We start from the raw sequence: 15530 nt of genomic DNA, 5'->3' as shown, positions 1-15530 counted from the left end.
CGCTGCCGCGGCGGTATTGCTTTTTTGGGTGAAAATGTGTTCCTGCTCGGCATATGCGTGCATTAATATTTCCAATTCCGTGTGTGAAAAGTAACTGGATCTACGTTTTTGGTCCATATTGATCATGTTATCAGAGATCCATTGATGATGGCTCTTTATAGTCAACAGGCACGCCCCCAACCCAGCGTGAACACGCTCAGAGTTGATTAACCCAACGCTGATCACCTGTTCTGAAACCGAAAACCCAGAGTTGCTTTTCAACCCTGAACTCTGAATCAACCAACTCAGATCGCAGGATTAAACTCAGAGTATGTTAAACCAGCTACCTGAAACAGGCCTCTGGTTAGAGCCACGGCGTATGTTGCCGCAGCAACTAACTCTCGGTTGAGCTGAACCTGCTACCTGAAACGGAAAACCCAGAGTTTCCATTAACTCAGAGCGAACAAACTCGGGGTTGCCTCAAAACCAGCTACCTGAAACAGGGCTCCGGTCGCTGGCGTTCGGGTCTTATACTAATCCACTACGCTACAGCCGCTACCTCTCAGCGGTTGAAAACATGCCATACATTTCTTACATAGGGTATATTTAAAGTGAATTCCCTAAATGGTAGAATAAGGCAGGATGGACGTTGCTTATGCATTTTTAAATCATTCTTTTTGGATTAATGGCGAACAATTCTGCATTTGGCATAGTTATTTTATAGACAATATGCAGAATCTTTTCACTTATACGCATATAGACTGCTTGATCTATCGTAAAGGTGAGAAAAATGACGCAAAAAACGCCCCTTTCAAGTGAACGCGCACTGAACCTAAAGCGGAAAACCTGGTTCGACTAATTGAATCTAAAGTGAGCGTTGTGGTACCGTTTAACTCTAATTGCGAGGTTGCGGCTCTGTCGAGCCAGGTTTTCCCAAGAAAGCCTGGGTATGTTCAGCGAGGTTCGTGGTATACCCCCCTGGTCTGTATTTATGTGGATTTTTGAGACTCCTGACGTGGCTGGATCAGAGCCCTGTTTCAGGTAGCTGGTTTTGAGGCAACCCCGAGTTTGTTCGCTCTGAGTTAGTGGAAACTCTGGGTTTTCCGTTTCAGGTAGCAGGTTCAGCGCAACCGAGAGTTAGTTGCTGCGGCAACATACGCCGTGGACCTAACCTGCTCGGGAGGTGGTTAGACCTACTCTGAGTTTGTTGTCTATAAGGCTGAAGGCAGCTCTCCGACAGAAGGAAGTGTTAGAAATGGCATATCCTTGGACCTTTTCTACGAGAGCATGTGGACGTAGAGGCTGCGATCCTCAGGGGCCGATATTTCAAAACTTGTAATCCAGATCAGAATGATCCGGATAACCAAATCCCCCTGTCCTCAGCCACGGATCAACCTGATCTATCCCGGTATTTCAAAACTTTGCTGGATTGGATCAGAGTGATCCTGATACCGGCAGATTGGGATGTCCAAATCCGTCCCGCCCCCTGGATCACAGACTGGAAACAGGAAATGGAGCCAACATTTTACAGAAAAAGGAGAAGCTAGCTCAACTATTGTCTCTGAATTAAAGTATAAACTTAGCCAGTGTTGATGCGTCCTCAGACTAGATGAAAGGCAATCATTATATTGAGTTAACCAATTATGTAAATCAGCACAAAGTTGAAAGAAGAGCTCGGCGATCTCTAATTAAGCAGAGTTCGCGCTAATGCGAGCTAACGCTGCTCCATTGACTCCTGTGTTAAGGAGCTAACAAGCTAGTAAATAGGCTAGCGTCTGTATGTCGCGGTCCACAGTCCATTTGAATGCATTCACTCGCAAGGCATTGTGTGTAGATTTTAAAATGTGTTGTACATATCTTTTTAGGAAACAGTTGTTAACAAAGGGGACAGCCCTAAAACCTTAATATTAGATTTTCTTTACAGATGTCTGTGGGAAGAGACTTGCACAGACTTGCTCCAAATGGCATTACTTTTTGAGCTTTGGCTATGAAAATTAAGTGTGTGTGTGTGGAATCCACCGGCACCACCACCACCATGTAAGCGCAAAAGGCAAGCTGAGAAGGGGGATGGCTACAATGAACTACTGAAGGTGGAAACGGAACGGGCTCAGCAACAAATAATTCTAACAAATGAACAAATCAAACTAACACTTCTTAAACAAGAAGAAGTGAAGTTAAGAATTCAGTTGCTGGAAAAGCAGTTAAAAGACTGAAATGTATACTGCATAGTTTAACACTGTTTGTTTAATAAATCACATTGTTTTTCCTTCATAATTCCTTGTTAATTGGAGTTTGTAATGTCACTTACACGCAGTAGTGTAATGTTTATTCTGTCTTGCACTTCTGACGCCGATTTGTTAAAGCATTACAGTGAACAGCGTGCATGTTTGCAGAAAAAAAAAAGGAACGTGAAAAGGAAATAAACATTGATCAAACAGCAGTGAAGCTTAGTTGTATTAAACAAAGAACTTTGGGAGCAGTTACACTTCAACTGTTCAAATCTTAACATGTAATCTCCCTCAAATCCACCTCTGAGGTGGGATCAGGGTGATCCTGATTTTTAGGATCAAACTGATCCAGATTTCCCACTTAAGTTTTGAAATACTCAACAGCAGCTTTTAATCCGGATCAAAGGCAGGATTGGATTGCCAAATCTGAATCTGAATCTTCAAGATCAGATTTGCTTTGAAATACCCGTTTTCAGGATCTGATCAGGATTTAATCCAATCCAGGTGGATTAATCCTGTCGGATCATTTTGAAATACCGGCCCCAGAAGATTATTAAGATTATTAAGACCCCGGTTGGATATACTTTATTTTCCTGATAATTTTCTTCACGAGCGCTATCGTTCGGCGCAATCTATCATTTATTTAGACCACCTTCTCAGCCCCCATGTTAACTGTCAAACGCACCGGGGGCATGCTTTAAGTTTATTTTTTTATTTTTTAGCGCAATTAACGCATGTGCAGAATGATCCGCCCCGTGCATCCCACCCGCTCTGTACTACAGTCACTTCAACGTTGTGGCTTTCCCATGATCAGAGTAGCTGTCTAACCACGGACCTATAACTGCTGCAAGTCAAGAAACTCATTTTAAGAATGCAAGGCAGAAAAGACCCTGGTGCTGCTTTTAACCAGATGCTGTTCTTCTCTACATGCACATGCTCAGCATAATCGTCTGCATTGTTCACTGAAGTAAAACCCGTTGAGTAAACTGTTCAACAAAATAACTTGTCCCACCACGGCCCGTGTTCTAATAAAGACAATCTACTTATTATGAGGATTTTTTTATTTCCTGAAAGCACAAAAAAAAAAAGTCATTTATATTGGGTATGTTTTTAGAGCAGGGAACAGTATCCCCGTTTGCACCTCACCCACCAATAACTTATGTTCCAAAATTTGGATCTCCAAAGCATCCTTTTGCATCTTTTGAATTGTTACAATTGCATGGAGGTTGGTGAGGGCATCTGGTTCAAGTAGGGCGCTATCAGTAACTGGAAGAAGATGATTAGACAGTGCAATTATTGAGCCAGAATATTGCCCCATCTAATTTGCAACGCGCTGGGTTGCGTGTACATATTTAATTATTTTGAATAACCAACCCCTTATACTGTAAAGGCACTTCTATCCTGGGGGGTGGGGGGGATCAGAAGAGCTCCCCCCAGGGATGCCCTCAGCCACAGGACGCATACTCTGTTGGCTGAGGGCCATCTCCTCAGCCTCTGTGAGGGCTGCAGGTGGTGGACCCCCTCCAGTCTGCCGGGTCTCTGCATTTTTTCGACTTGCTAACATGGAGGAAAATGTTACCCTAATATTCAGTAAGCGCTATTTTGAAGACAGATATATATTTATAATGCATTTTGCCTAGGTGTAGCCTTCTAATATATCTAAATCCTATTAAATATTGGCAGTGTTGGGGTGGCTGGGTAATGTAGGCTACTACTTACATTTACTGCTTAAATATAGTATACAAATATAAAATACATGTTGAACATAGCTGTTCAATTAGGTAGAGCAGGCAAAACAGCACAATTGATTTGATTTCAATTAAACATTAGTTTACCTGTTTAAACTATATTTTTGTACTTCATTTGCTGCCAAGTCCTCGTGGGGCAACTCGGGGTTGCGTAAATTGACACACACACACACACACACACACACACACACACACACACACACACACACACACACACACACACACACACACTTTACATATTGAATAAGTGGAAGATATTAAACTTTCCTCTTGTTTTATTTTATTTTACTAATTTATTTGACTCACGCATTGACTTGTTCAGCTATTTCCTGCCAAGCTCTCTCTCGCGCTCTCGCTGCCGCGGCGGTATTGCTTTTTTTTGTTAAAATGGGTAACTGCTCGGCATACACGTTCATTGGAATTTCCAATTCCGTGGGGGAAAAGTAAGTGGATCTACGCTTTTGGTCCATGTTTGATCATGTTATCAGAGATCCATTGATGATGGCTCTTGATAGTCAACAGGCACGCCCCCAACCCAGAGTGAACATACTCAGAGTTGATTAACCCAACGCTGATCACCTGTTCTGAAACCGAAAACCCAGAGTTGCTTTTCAACCCTGAACTCTGAGTCAACCAACTCAGAGCGCAGGATTAAACTCAGAGTATGTTAAACCAGCTACCTGAAACAGGCCTCAGGCCCCCAGGAGCAGTGCATACTTCCGCAATCCACCTGTGTTCAGCGGCCAAGCCTGGTATTGCAGCTGTTTTAGCGGGCTGTGGACGGGTCCCTCTATTCATGGGGCCTCTACGAATTATTTTTTGCATAGGAAATTTCCTAGATAGGCAAATCATTTGTGTTAGCATACTGTGATGGATGGTAAATTCATTAGAATCAATCATGTGGACCTCATTTTTTCCACAAGGACATTGTCATCAAATCTGTTGAGTGCTCTGGTTCTTATTGGCTGAAGACTCAATAGCTCTGTGAGGTCTAATCATTAGTACATTTCATTGACACAGGATGGGCTTTTTATTGTATTTTTACATTTTTATTGGCATTTAGAAGACTGTTTCAGAAGACCATAGGTGTATCAACAGATTCAATAATAATGCAGCACTCTTACAAGGAGAGCCAGACTATTGTAGACCGTCGCCAGCTGGGACATTAACGCAGCTGCTCAACACTCCTAATCACCATAGAAAATAAAAATAGAGAATGGAAAAAAGGAATAGAACTCCGACATTTTAAGCAAAGTAAATAACCAGGATTCCATCATTCATTCTTTTCAAACAAAAAAATAAGAAGTTTGACTTAATGTTTTATGAATGTCACTGAGGCGGGTATAAAACAAGGGGCACACGGGGGCAGGGTTAACAGGTCTACACATGTCACTGGAAGGAAGGGAAGGACTAAAAGAGCAATTAAATTGTTCAACTATTGTTACCCAAGAAACCAAAAGAATAAGGATAATGGGAAGTGGGAAAGGTGGTATAAGGGAAAAAGATGTCTCAGCCCCAACAAAAAGCTTTAATTTATTTTCTTTCTTCAAAGTGGAGAATATTATATACATACCAATATATAGATATTGCTGCAAACAGAGGCATTTGTATATCTATATATCCATTACATACATAGTAATTATGGAAGGAGAAAGTTTGTTTGGTGGTGGTGGGGGGGGGGGAGAATAAAGCCCTCTGGGCGGGAGGTGGTCCTAGTCGCCAATGATTATGGTGCTACTGTGGAGTCCCTCCGCCCGACTTTCACTCCTGACAGGAAAGCGCTTAGAAACCTACAGAGAAGAGAATTAGAAAAATCAGAATTAAGAAAAGGCCGAACATAATCGCAAGAGACATCTTTCGTAATTGATGTACAAACACAAAAGGGGAGGCAGAAAAAGCAGACATTCCTATTTGGAAGCAACAAAACCAGTTTCAGGAAGCACTTGAGTTGATCAGCCTTCTCCAACAACCAAGAAAAGCTTTGAAACGCGGTGCAGCGTTTGTTTTCACGGACACACATGTGATATCGTTCATCAGGATTGTTTTGGTCCAGATGGGAACATTTACCTAACTGCTCTTTGTGCTTCCCATATGATTAACATGTTCTATCTGAAAAGAGTCAAATAGTGAGATAATTTGACGTACATCATACAAGTAAAACCATTCCATCCTAGTTTCCATTTTGGGTCTTAATATTCCACAAATATCAATACAGAAGGCAAAGTTGGAGCACGAGAACCTACCGAGTTGAGTCTACAATTATTTTTAGATTGTGTATTTTCACTTCCTGCCTATCCTGAAACTTCAAAGGGGAGAACCATTAGCATGCACCAACACCAGAATATAGTCGTACTGAAAAAAGCTATTCTATAAAAGTTAAATATAGCAATGGTTGTTTTGTGTAAAACTAAACGAAAAAACTTTTCTTTGGTTAAGATACAAATTATGACGCGAGGTGAAAAAATATACTCTGCAGTTGTCCCAACTGAATGTGACATGTATAATCTACGTTTTTCCACAGTTAACGCAAACCATATTTTGGCAGCCATCAGCGTCTGGAATAGGGCCTGAAAGCCAGACCCGGCACCAGACACAGATTTGCGGGGGGGCCTTGCATTGCCCTGCGGGGGGCAAATTTTTTTAGGCCAGAAATGTGAAGTCATAGGTCGATTTAATCGGGGGGTTCTCCCCCGTGATATACATATAGGGAGCGTGTCTATGTTCCCCGGGTCCCTTTTTCCAAAAAAGGGTCCTATGTTCCCCGGTCTGTTACTTTTTCCACCATTACTGCCAAATTCCGGCCGATATAACTACCATTGCATGTCTTTACCTTTTGTGGAAGAGGGAGAGACGTCGGAGAACCTGAGGCAGTCTATTCATACGCCGGTAAACAAACCCCGAGAAGCCCAATCCCTACGAGAGCTCCCCGCGCTACGGCCATCCGAAGGCGCACAGAGCTTTTGGCCGTGATATTATTATACAATTATATTATACGATATACTATTATATAAAGAGCTCCAGGAGTAGCAAACGGCAACAATCACTTTCTCCTCCATGCTGCAGCTCACCCCGGACTGCACTGCACTGAGTTGGCCGGTTGAACGCTGATTGGCTGTTACGTTACACATGTCACTCAGTGGCCACGCTGTTGAACGCCGATTGGCTGTCATCACGCGAATGTCGCGTCAAAGTTTAAATATTTTTAAAGATTGATAGATTGCGGGGAACATAGGACCCTTTTCCCAGAAAAGGGTCCTATGTTCCCCGCTTTTCCCAAAAAGGGTCCTATGCTCCCCGGTATGTATGGCTACAGGGGAACATAGGACCCTTTTTTTGGAAAAACGGGGAACGTAGAACCCGGGGAACATAGGACCCGGGGAACATAGGACCCGGGGAACATAGGACCCGGGGAACATAGGACCCGGGGAACATAGGGATGACCCCAAAGTCTGTAGCCCGGTTAGCTTCGGCTTGAGCAGAGTGTCAACCTCAGGTGACCGTGACTCCTCAACACTCCTGACTTTCACCATGAATTTCACTGTCTATGACCCTCCGTGCTCCTTGATTAAAAAAACGCTGTATATCCATATTTCTTTCAAACTAGTACAAATCTGAAATATTGCGATCTGCGATTTTTTTTTCTTTTTTTGGTTGGCGGGAGACTGACAGGCTCGTCCGTCCAGGGCGGGCCCAACTGACTCCGAGGGCGGGCCAGGCCCCCTAAGGCCCGCCCATGACGCCGGGCCTACTGAAAGCAGCCATTACTGTTATACTGGTATATTTAAAGAGTGTTAAAGTTAACACCTGTTCCCATAATGCACCAACTGCAAACAGAAGGTTGATAGAACATTGTTGTGAGATTCATTAGGTGTATAATCATTACCTATAGTCAATGGGTTAGTCAATAATATAATAATTTATAGTATAACAATAAAAAAGCACCTTGTCCTTAAGTAAAGGATTTATGAGAATAGGAAAGTTGGTAGTCACATTCTCAAAGGAAGTCTTTGCTGTGAAGGACAGAGCAATTGTGTTAAGGAACTCGAGTTGGTTCCGTTATGCTGCTATGGATACAACAGGCTTTCCTAATTTCTACTGCACTTTTAGTGAGGCACACGCAAAAACACGCGGGGGCACACGCAAAAGCGTGCGCGCGCGGGCACACACACACACACACACACACACACACACACACACACACTACTAACCTTTCATGTTAGGCTTGGGTTTATCAGATTGCTTGCCTGTGGGGGTCTGTGCCTGCTGGCCTTGGCCCCCGGAGGAGGCTGCCTGCTGGGCTGCTTTCTGCTTCAGCATCGTCCAGTCGAATGTGTAGTCATACTGGTGGTTCAGTGTCCTGGGAAAGGCACCATTATACAATCTTCCACAATACAACACCTTCTATGCTTGGCAGTTCAAATATTGAGTCATATCAAAGAGTTATACAGTGCTACACAAAGCAACCCAAGGACCAAAACACTCCTGAATTGTAGTTAAAAAAACAAAAAACTATCATATAATACTGATGATCTTCTCCACTGCAATATGTCATGCTAATGGCTACCTGCCGTAGCAGTTTCAATACGTTCATGCTAACGGCTACCTGCCGTAGCTGTTTCAATACATTCATGCTAACGGCTACCTGCCGTAACGGTTTCAATACATTCATGCTAATAGCTACCTACCGTAGCGGTTTCAATACGTTCATGCTAATAGGTAGCTGCCGTAGCGGTTTCAATACGTTCATGCTAACGGCTTGCTGCCGTAGCGGTTTCAATACGTTCATGCCAATGGCTACCTGCTGTAGTGTTTTCAATACGTCATGCTAGCGGCAACCTGCCGTAGCGGTTTTGTCGTCATTTGTTTCAATACATTTTTCCTAGTGTTCCTGTGGATTCCAAGTGCATTTCAAAAATATTTAAATATTCAATCCTTGATGGTGCTGGATTATGTTTGAATGGGTTGGATTTATGCTTCTGGGGGAGAGCTGAGCTCAAGAGTGAAGATTTATTTCGACAACATGATTGGAATACCTGCAGCAGAAGTAAAATTATAATAAAATGCTTTGTTGTGGATTGACTTTAAAATAAGGAGCTCATTTATTAACATAGAAATCAATGAACAGGTCTTCGTCAATGGGGCAGACATACAGACACAACGGTCAGGACACGCACACACGCCAGAAGTGCGTTTTCAGGGTAATATTTAGTCTCTGATCGTTTGAAATACCTGAACAAGATCCGGAACAGTTGGCGAAGGTACATGTAGTCCGGGGCCTCTTCAAAACGCAGACCACGGCAGTAGTTCAGATACATGGCGAACTCTGCTGGGAATCCCTGAACACAATAAACATTCAGGATTAAGCACAACAAATTTGCCAAAGAGAAAACCATAAAGCAGATCTATATCTAGCATTGTTCAATTAGAGTTGCACTCACCTTGCAGAGAATTTCTACAGGGGTTGACATTTTCTTTTCAGAGATCTTCTCGTACTTCTGCTTCTTGGTTGCAGCCTGAGGAACATGTAGGCGACATCAACAGTACAGTTCATCACAACAAACCATGTTCAAGGGTAGACGCTCCAATGCAGTCTTATGCGTTAGACTATCGTCAGCAAATGTATGTCCAATTATCAAGCTCATCAACAGCAGAATACTGTATGCATAAAACAAGCCTAATATCACATAGTCTTCTACCTTTAATCCCTGCCATGGCAGACTGGTTCTGTTGAAGTACATCAGCACGTAGCCTAGCGACTCCATGTCGTCACGTCGGCTGGGAAAAAACAGAACCATACAGAACTTCCATAAAGTAATTCAATATCAAGGTTTCTACGAATACATAATACAAATGTATATTAATATCCAGTATCCAAACGTTAAGCATCACATTTTAACGTAAGAACAACATGCTAGGCTTTGAGTGACCGTGTGTCTGTTGCACAGACCTCTGTTCAATCCCCAGGTGTGCGTTGATGGATGCGTAGCGGGCCGTGCCCGTTAGGTTCTTGTCTTCTCTGTAGGGGATGTGTTGCCTTGTTCGGTTATCTCTGTATTTTTTAGCCAGCCCAAAGTCAATGAGAAATAGCTGGAAGAGAAGGAAAACAGTTCTTGACATTTAATCATTGAAAAAAAATAAAAAGGTTTGACATAAATGATTGTCAGAAATTCAAAAATGTGTTTCATATAGATATTTATGCATTGAAATAACAGATCTGGATTTTTTTGCCAGTGAATTATCGCTATTGAATTAACAGCGCTGAATATTTATGCATTGAAATAACGTATCCGATTTTTTCCCTTCTAACTAAATATTCAATGTTAAATTCAATTTTCTAAATTTAGATGCAAAATTCTGTATAAATTTCAATGAAAATATTTAACGTCCCCAAATTAAACATGCCAAATTCAGCTGCAAAATTTGTATAGATGCTAGATCACAGCCAAGCAAGGGGAGCGTGCGGGTGTTACACCGAATTCTGCAACCCACCGAAAAGTTCGACCCCAGGGGCCGCTGTTTTCTGCCACAATCACGAGTTTGAAGCGTAGACCGGCATGAAGCTTGTGCATGTTTTCATATCGTTCCGAAACAAGCACAAGCTTAAAACGTAACGTTTGTATTAACATCGATCACTCGGAATGGGTGCATTCGTTTTGAGTCACCGGGCGCACGTTAAGTGGCTGAAGCAAAACGGTTGATATGCCTCTGTGTTGGCATAACGATAGCGCAACGAGTGCGCAGAGCCGAAAGTTTTACGCAGTGGTTTGATAGAGCTATGAGGATGACTAAATGAAATCAGGTTGCTGTCGGGCGTGCTTCCACTGGAACTACAGGCTGCTGCTGCTGCTGCTTCAGTTACCACTCATTGCGCCTACTGTCGGCTCTGCACTCTCATTCCACAGTGGGCAGCCGGCTTCAGATCGCCCCAACCTTACACCAAACGTAGGCAAAGAGACCTTGGATTGCCCCAAATTGGCCCCTAATAAATTCGGCTCTTAACCCACTTCAATTACCCTTACGGTGCATGCAAATCCAGCCATATCACTGCAATCAAAGACACACACACACACAGGCATAAGTTCATCGTTTAGTTCATAAACTGCAGTAAAAAGAAAAACTTGTGCATTATAGCAAAAACATAAATAAAAGATAAGATTCCCACATCCCCCCTCACCTTGTTATTAAACATGCTTAATACATTTAATTTGCTTAGCATTTTACAGACCCATACAATGGATAGGGCGTTTATGCCGCGTTTCCACTGCAGGGTGCGGAACGGATCGCAAAGGTGCGGTAGGGAGGGGGCGGTATAGCCCAGCTCAGTTCCAAGGTCGCGTTTCCACTGCTGACAGCAGGCCGGATGTCGATCGCCGCGGCAGCTACGTAAACATCGTAAACAACGTCTTCCTCCAAGAATGCAGACGAACGTCTCCACCTCCTTGTTCGCCCAAGCAAGCGTAAAATGTTACATGTTAATTGTAAAGAATAATACCTCGAGGCTACTGTTGGTTTGTTTTTATCCCCGCGTCACCCGGAAGTGATGATTCTGTTGACCAATCAACGGAGGGGGTGTGTAGCTAGAATTTCCCGGGACCCTTTCAGGCATCTCGTCTCCAGTACCCCAATGGAGGAGTCCTGATAACGAGGCCAAAATGGGTACGGCTAAGTCCGGGTCACGCCCACTTTTGGCGGTGGAAACGCGACCCGATCCGCCCTTTCCGATCCGATCCGCACCCTGCGGCATTAGTACAACGCGCCATTAGTACGGTCCACCACCGTTGCTTCTTTCTCCATAAAAAAATACAGTCAGTGTTTAATGATGTAGATTTACCTTTGAGCCTTTTAATATTATCATAGCCTATTTTTGCCTACTGTGTAAAATGCTGTTTAGAATTAACTTTTCTATCAAGAAAGAAAGACCCATCTGTTGGAGATGGCCAAAACCTGCTTTGCACAACAGGCCTTCCCGCATCAGGGTTAGGTATCCACCGAGTGACACTTATTCCTGCTCGCTCTCCTTGCTTGACCACGATCTAGCCTCTAGGATCGATTGCTTGGATCCCCGGAGGTTAACACTGAATTTCATGAATTTAATTTTGTAGCTGGATTTGGCATGTTGAATTAGGAGACGATGAAAATATTTAAGTTGAATTTTGCACATTGAATTTTTGAACATTGAATATTTGATTTTGAATTTTTGAACATTGAAAAATAAAAAAGTGAAAATTATGTTGAAAATGTATAGAGTGGCAAAAAATAATCCAGATACGTTATTCAATGCATAAATATTCAGTGCTTAAAATTCAATTGCTTTTTATTTTCAAAATCCGATGACAGATTTACTTCCATAGCAGTCCGGTTAGTGATGATGTTGGTACGGAATAGTTTGAATTAAGTGAATCCAGCCACCAAGTGAAAGTAGTAAGCTTTGATCATTAATAAAAATTTCTTTTGACGTCACGTTTCTGCTACTTGCTTCAATATGGTACCGTAGTTTGAGGACTCAAGATAAATATAGTTTGAAGAGACTGCAGGCTATAAATAGTACATGCAGTTCCATGCATTCCTACTAGAACCCTCTCAAACCTGATTTTACACAAGTTCCAAATTTAAGGTGACACATTAAACTAGCAATTTGTGTGATCCAAACTATTTAGGCTAGTTCTGCATGCAGCGCTCAACTATTGTTCATAAGTTTTATTCTCTTTCTTATTCTCCACAAATTTTGGACTCTTTTTTTAGACTTTTGAACTTTTGTTCAAATCCCTTCACTTGATTTGAGGCAGCCATTTAACGTTTCTTTAGGTCTTAATCTATGCGTCTTTATTAAAAAATATTTTCAACCTCACTTTGCACTACAGTACATGAGAAAGGCTACACTGAGTTAACAATTTCCTCTTGTGCTCATCGCACAACAGGAAATAAATGCAATTGTTAACCGTCGTAATGTCCAAGATGTTTTATTAGAACATGCATCAGCTGAATATGTAAATCAACAGAGGTCAGAGAGCGAAGGCCGTGGAGACTGAGCATCAATGGGGATTCCATTTAATCAATGAATAAAACGATGGAGAAGACTACCGGTAGTTATGGTATTTTCTTAAACTTGTTAAGTAATTTTGGGTAGTAATACTTAATGTAAGAATAGTTTTTTATTTAGGAGCACATATCTCCTGTATCCTGTGACTGGGAAAAAGTTTCCAAATCTGTCCACCGTATATGTATCCCAGAATAGCAGCTCTTCCAAAGGTTTGGTTCCATTCTGCCAATAGGGGCGCTTTGAGGTCAAGGTCAAACGATTAGCCACACCTCCCAGGAGAAATCTGTCCGATTCGACCCAGAAGGTCCATCTCCATAGAGTTCTCTTTACAGTGAAAGATTTAGGAAAAATTATAAAGAAAATAGTTGCCAAATAACCACTAGGGCAAGTGACACATTCTTGTACACGTTATATAGACGTCTTATTAGAAAACAAGGCCATCCTAAATCATTGTGGGAAGATTTGTACTCTTGTCCCCAAGGGACATTCCTCGCAAATTGCTGTCAAGACATTGTGATTACCAACAGCCCTCGTTTCAAAGTAATAAACTTAATTTACACAATCATTTCCATTAAAGCACTGCTGCCACAACAGCAGCCAGTTCTTGTACTTCTGCATCGTATTTTCATTAGTGTGGTTGCATAGTAGGACTGTTGGAATTTCTGGAGTCGGATATAGAAAGAAAAGTAAAAAGAAGTACTAATCGATTGCTGAAATTACTATAAAAATGTTTTTGATACCACACTGCAATTTAACATTTGCTTGTTGGGAAGACTGCTAATTAGATGAATGATCAATAAATATAAAAACACGTTGATTATAATTATATGATTGTAGTTTACCACTAAGGATTGCAACAAGAACATGTGTTGAGGGACATAAAAAGGCTGATACCTCCACCATGTCCGACAACTTGTAGTGTCCATGGTGACTATGATAAAGATACCCGAATGGGATTGGTTAAACAGATTATTCTGTAGCTATAGCTGTAAAAAAATAAATCAACATTGTTGGGAGTTTGGTTAAATTTCATACACCAAATGATGAAAATCGAAAGATGTTTGAGTGGTCAAATTGAATACATAATTATGTAAACCGGGCTTTATCTGACATGCTAAACCTTTTTGCCTCAAGACAAATCCAACTGGATAGTTTCTGTAACTTGAGTTTTGAAAACCTTGCAAAAAATCCTTAATGGTGCCTTCATTATAAAAAAGATTGTTTCTGTAAAAATTGGCAGTCATTAGGAAATTAACCATGGGGGCGCTATGCTTTGCAATCAAAGTTAAACGATCAGACCGCTTTTTCAATTAAGTCTGCTTCAAAGTGGTTTGAAACACTCACCACCGTCCCGGAAACGTCCCGAAAAACATTTTGAACCGTCCCGAATTATTCCCATAAATCTTTTTTACATTTTGAGTTGTTACTTACTGATAATATAATAAAAACACAATACATTATGTTGATGAAATAATATATTTATTTCCAGATGACAAACAACACCCTCAGTCGCAGAACTGTGGTCTACGTGACCACAGTTTTGCGTCTGTGGTCGCAGAGTAGCAGGCTCTCGCACTACTTGCCGCTAGAGCAGCGCGAGACTGCCCAATATGCCATCTTATGCACACCTTTTTCGCGGCACGGTCCGCACGTTTACACTGCTCGAGGTAAATTGCCTGCTTGAGCTAGAACCCCAATTTCCCCTCCCGGACCCTACACACATTGGCGGTTTATTGGGTTTCATTCTGATGTAAATGTGACGGCTCCGCGGTTCCAGGGGGGGCTTGGGTAGAGGTGTTGCGCTGTCTCGAAAGAGAATAGATACATAGAACAATGTGTGGCGCAGCGCCACAGAGTCAACACAGAGCGCCACAAATTGATTCTGCTTTTAATAAATAAATATCGATCCGTTCAGTCATCTCCGCGTAGCACTCTTTCTCCCTGTCATTCTCGTTCACACACGCACACAGAGACAAGCGCGCATGCATGCCAATGTGGGTACACTACCACTTATCGGATAAACCTGCATATCATACATGCACACGCAGAGACAGCGGATTCGCTCCTCCTCTCAATGCGCCTACAAAGGAAAACCTGAAGCAGCGGGATATCGTAAGGGATAATGTATAGAACGCCGGTAATTATCGGGAAAATAAATCATTTTTTCGATCATGACCGGCGATTTTCTCTACATTATCCCGCTTATTAGACGGCTACTTGCCAAAACGAAAAAATAACTTCACATGGTGTGTCTTTATATAATTTATTTGATACCAGAATTCGTAGTGTTGATCAGCAGAGAAATAGTCTGCCAAAGACATTGACGTCGCTTAGCAACCTTAGACGCTTGGGTTGACAAGTTACCGGTACTTGCGGAGTGATACCGAAGACGTCATTAGAGGCGAAAAATCTGTTGTTTTCCTTGACAGTGGTCAATTATACTCATGATTATACTTAGCAATGGTGAATTATCAAATATAAATCACCGCCGGAAGTTGTGAAGGGCCCATGCAAGTGAACAGAGCGTTCCATGGC

General features: G+C 42.1%; 1 protein-coding gene across 8 annotated transcripts in view; it reads right to left on the bottom strand.

Annotated features, from left to right (window-relative positions):
* Window positions 1–4966: 4966 nt before the first annotated feature.
* csnk1a1 (casein kinase 1, alpha 1) overlaps window positions 4967–15530 on the bottom strand; it is a 29787-nt gene continuing 19223 nt past the window's right edge. For 2 of the 8 annotated variants that reach the window (XM_030367656.1, XM_030367662.1), the window contains 6 exons: window positions 9903–10042; window positions 9652–9730; window positions 9394–9477; window positions 9185–9291; window positions 8164–8312; window positions 4967–5745 (listed from right to left, as the gene is read on the bottom strand). In XM_030367656.1, coding sequence (XP_030223516.1) covers window positions 5738–5745; window positions 8164–8312; window positions 9185–9291; window positions 9394–9477; window positions 9652–9730; window positions 9903–10042 — 567 coding nt within the window. In that variant the 3' untranslated portion in view covers window positions 4967–5737. Of the gene's footprint in view, window positions 5746–8158; window positions 8313–9184; window positions 9292–9393; window positions 9478–9651; window positions 9731–9902; window positions 10043–15530 lie in introns of those variants that run through there. The other 6 variants (XM_030367658.1, XM_030367663.1, XM_030367660.1 and 3 more) reach the window with 5 other exon arrangements.

This window comes from Gadus morhua, chromosome 10 (assembly GCF_902167405.1).
Source record: "Gadus morhua chromosome 10, gadMor3.0, whole genome shotgun sequence".
In the NCBI taxonomy this organism is placed as follows: domain Eukaryota; kingdom Metazoa; phylum Chordata; class Actinopteri; order Gadiformes; family Gadidae; genus Gadus; species Gadus morhua.
The sequence above is the reverse complement of the archived record's forward strand: the minus strand, read 5'-3'. Positions and strand labels throughout refer to the sequence as shown.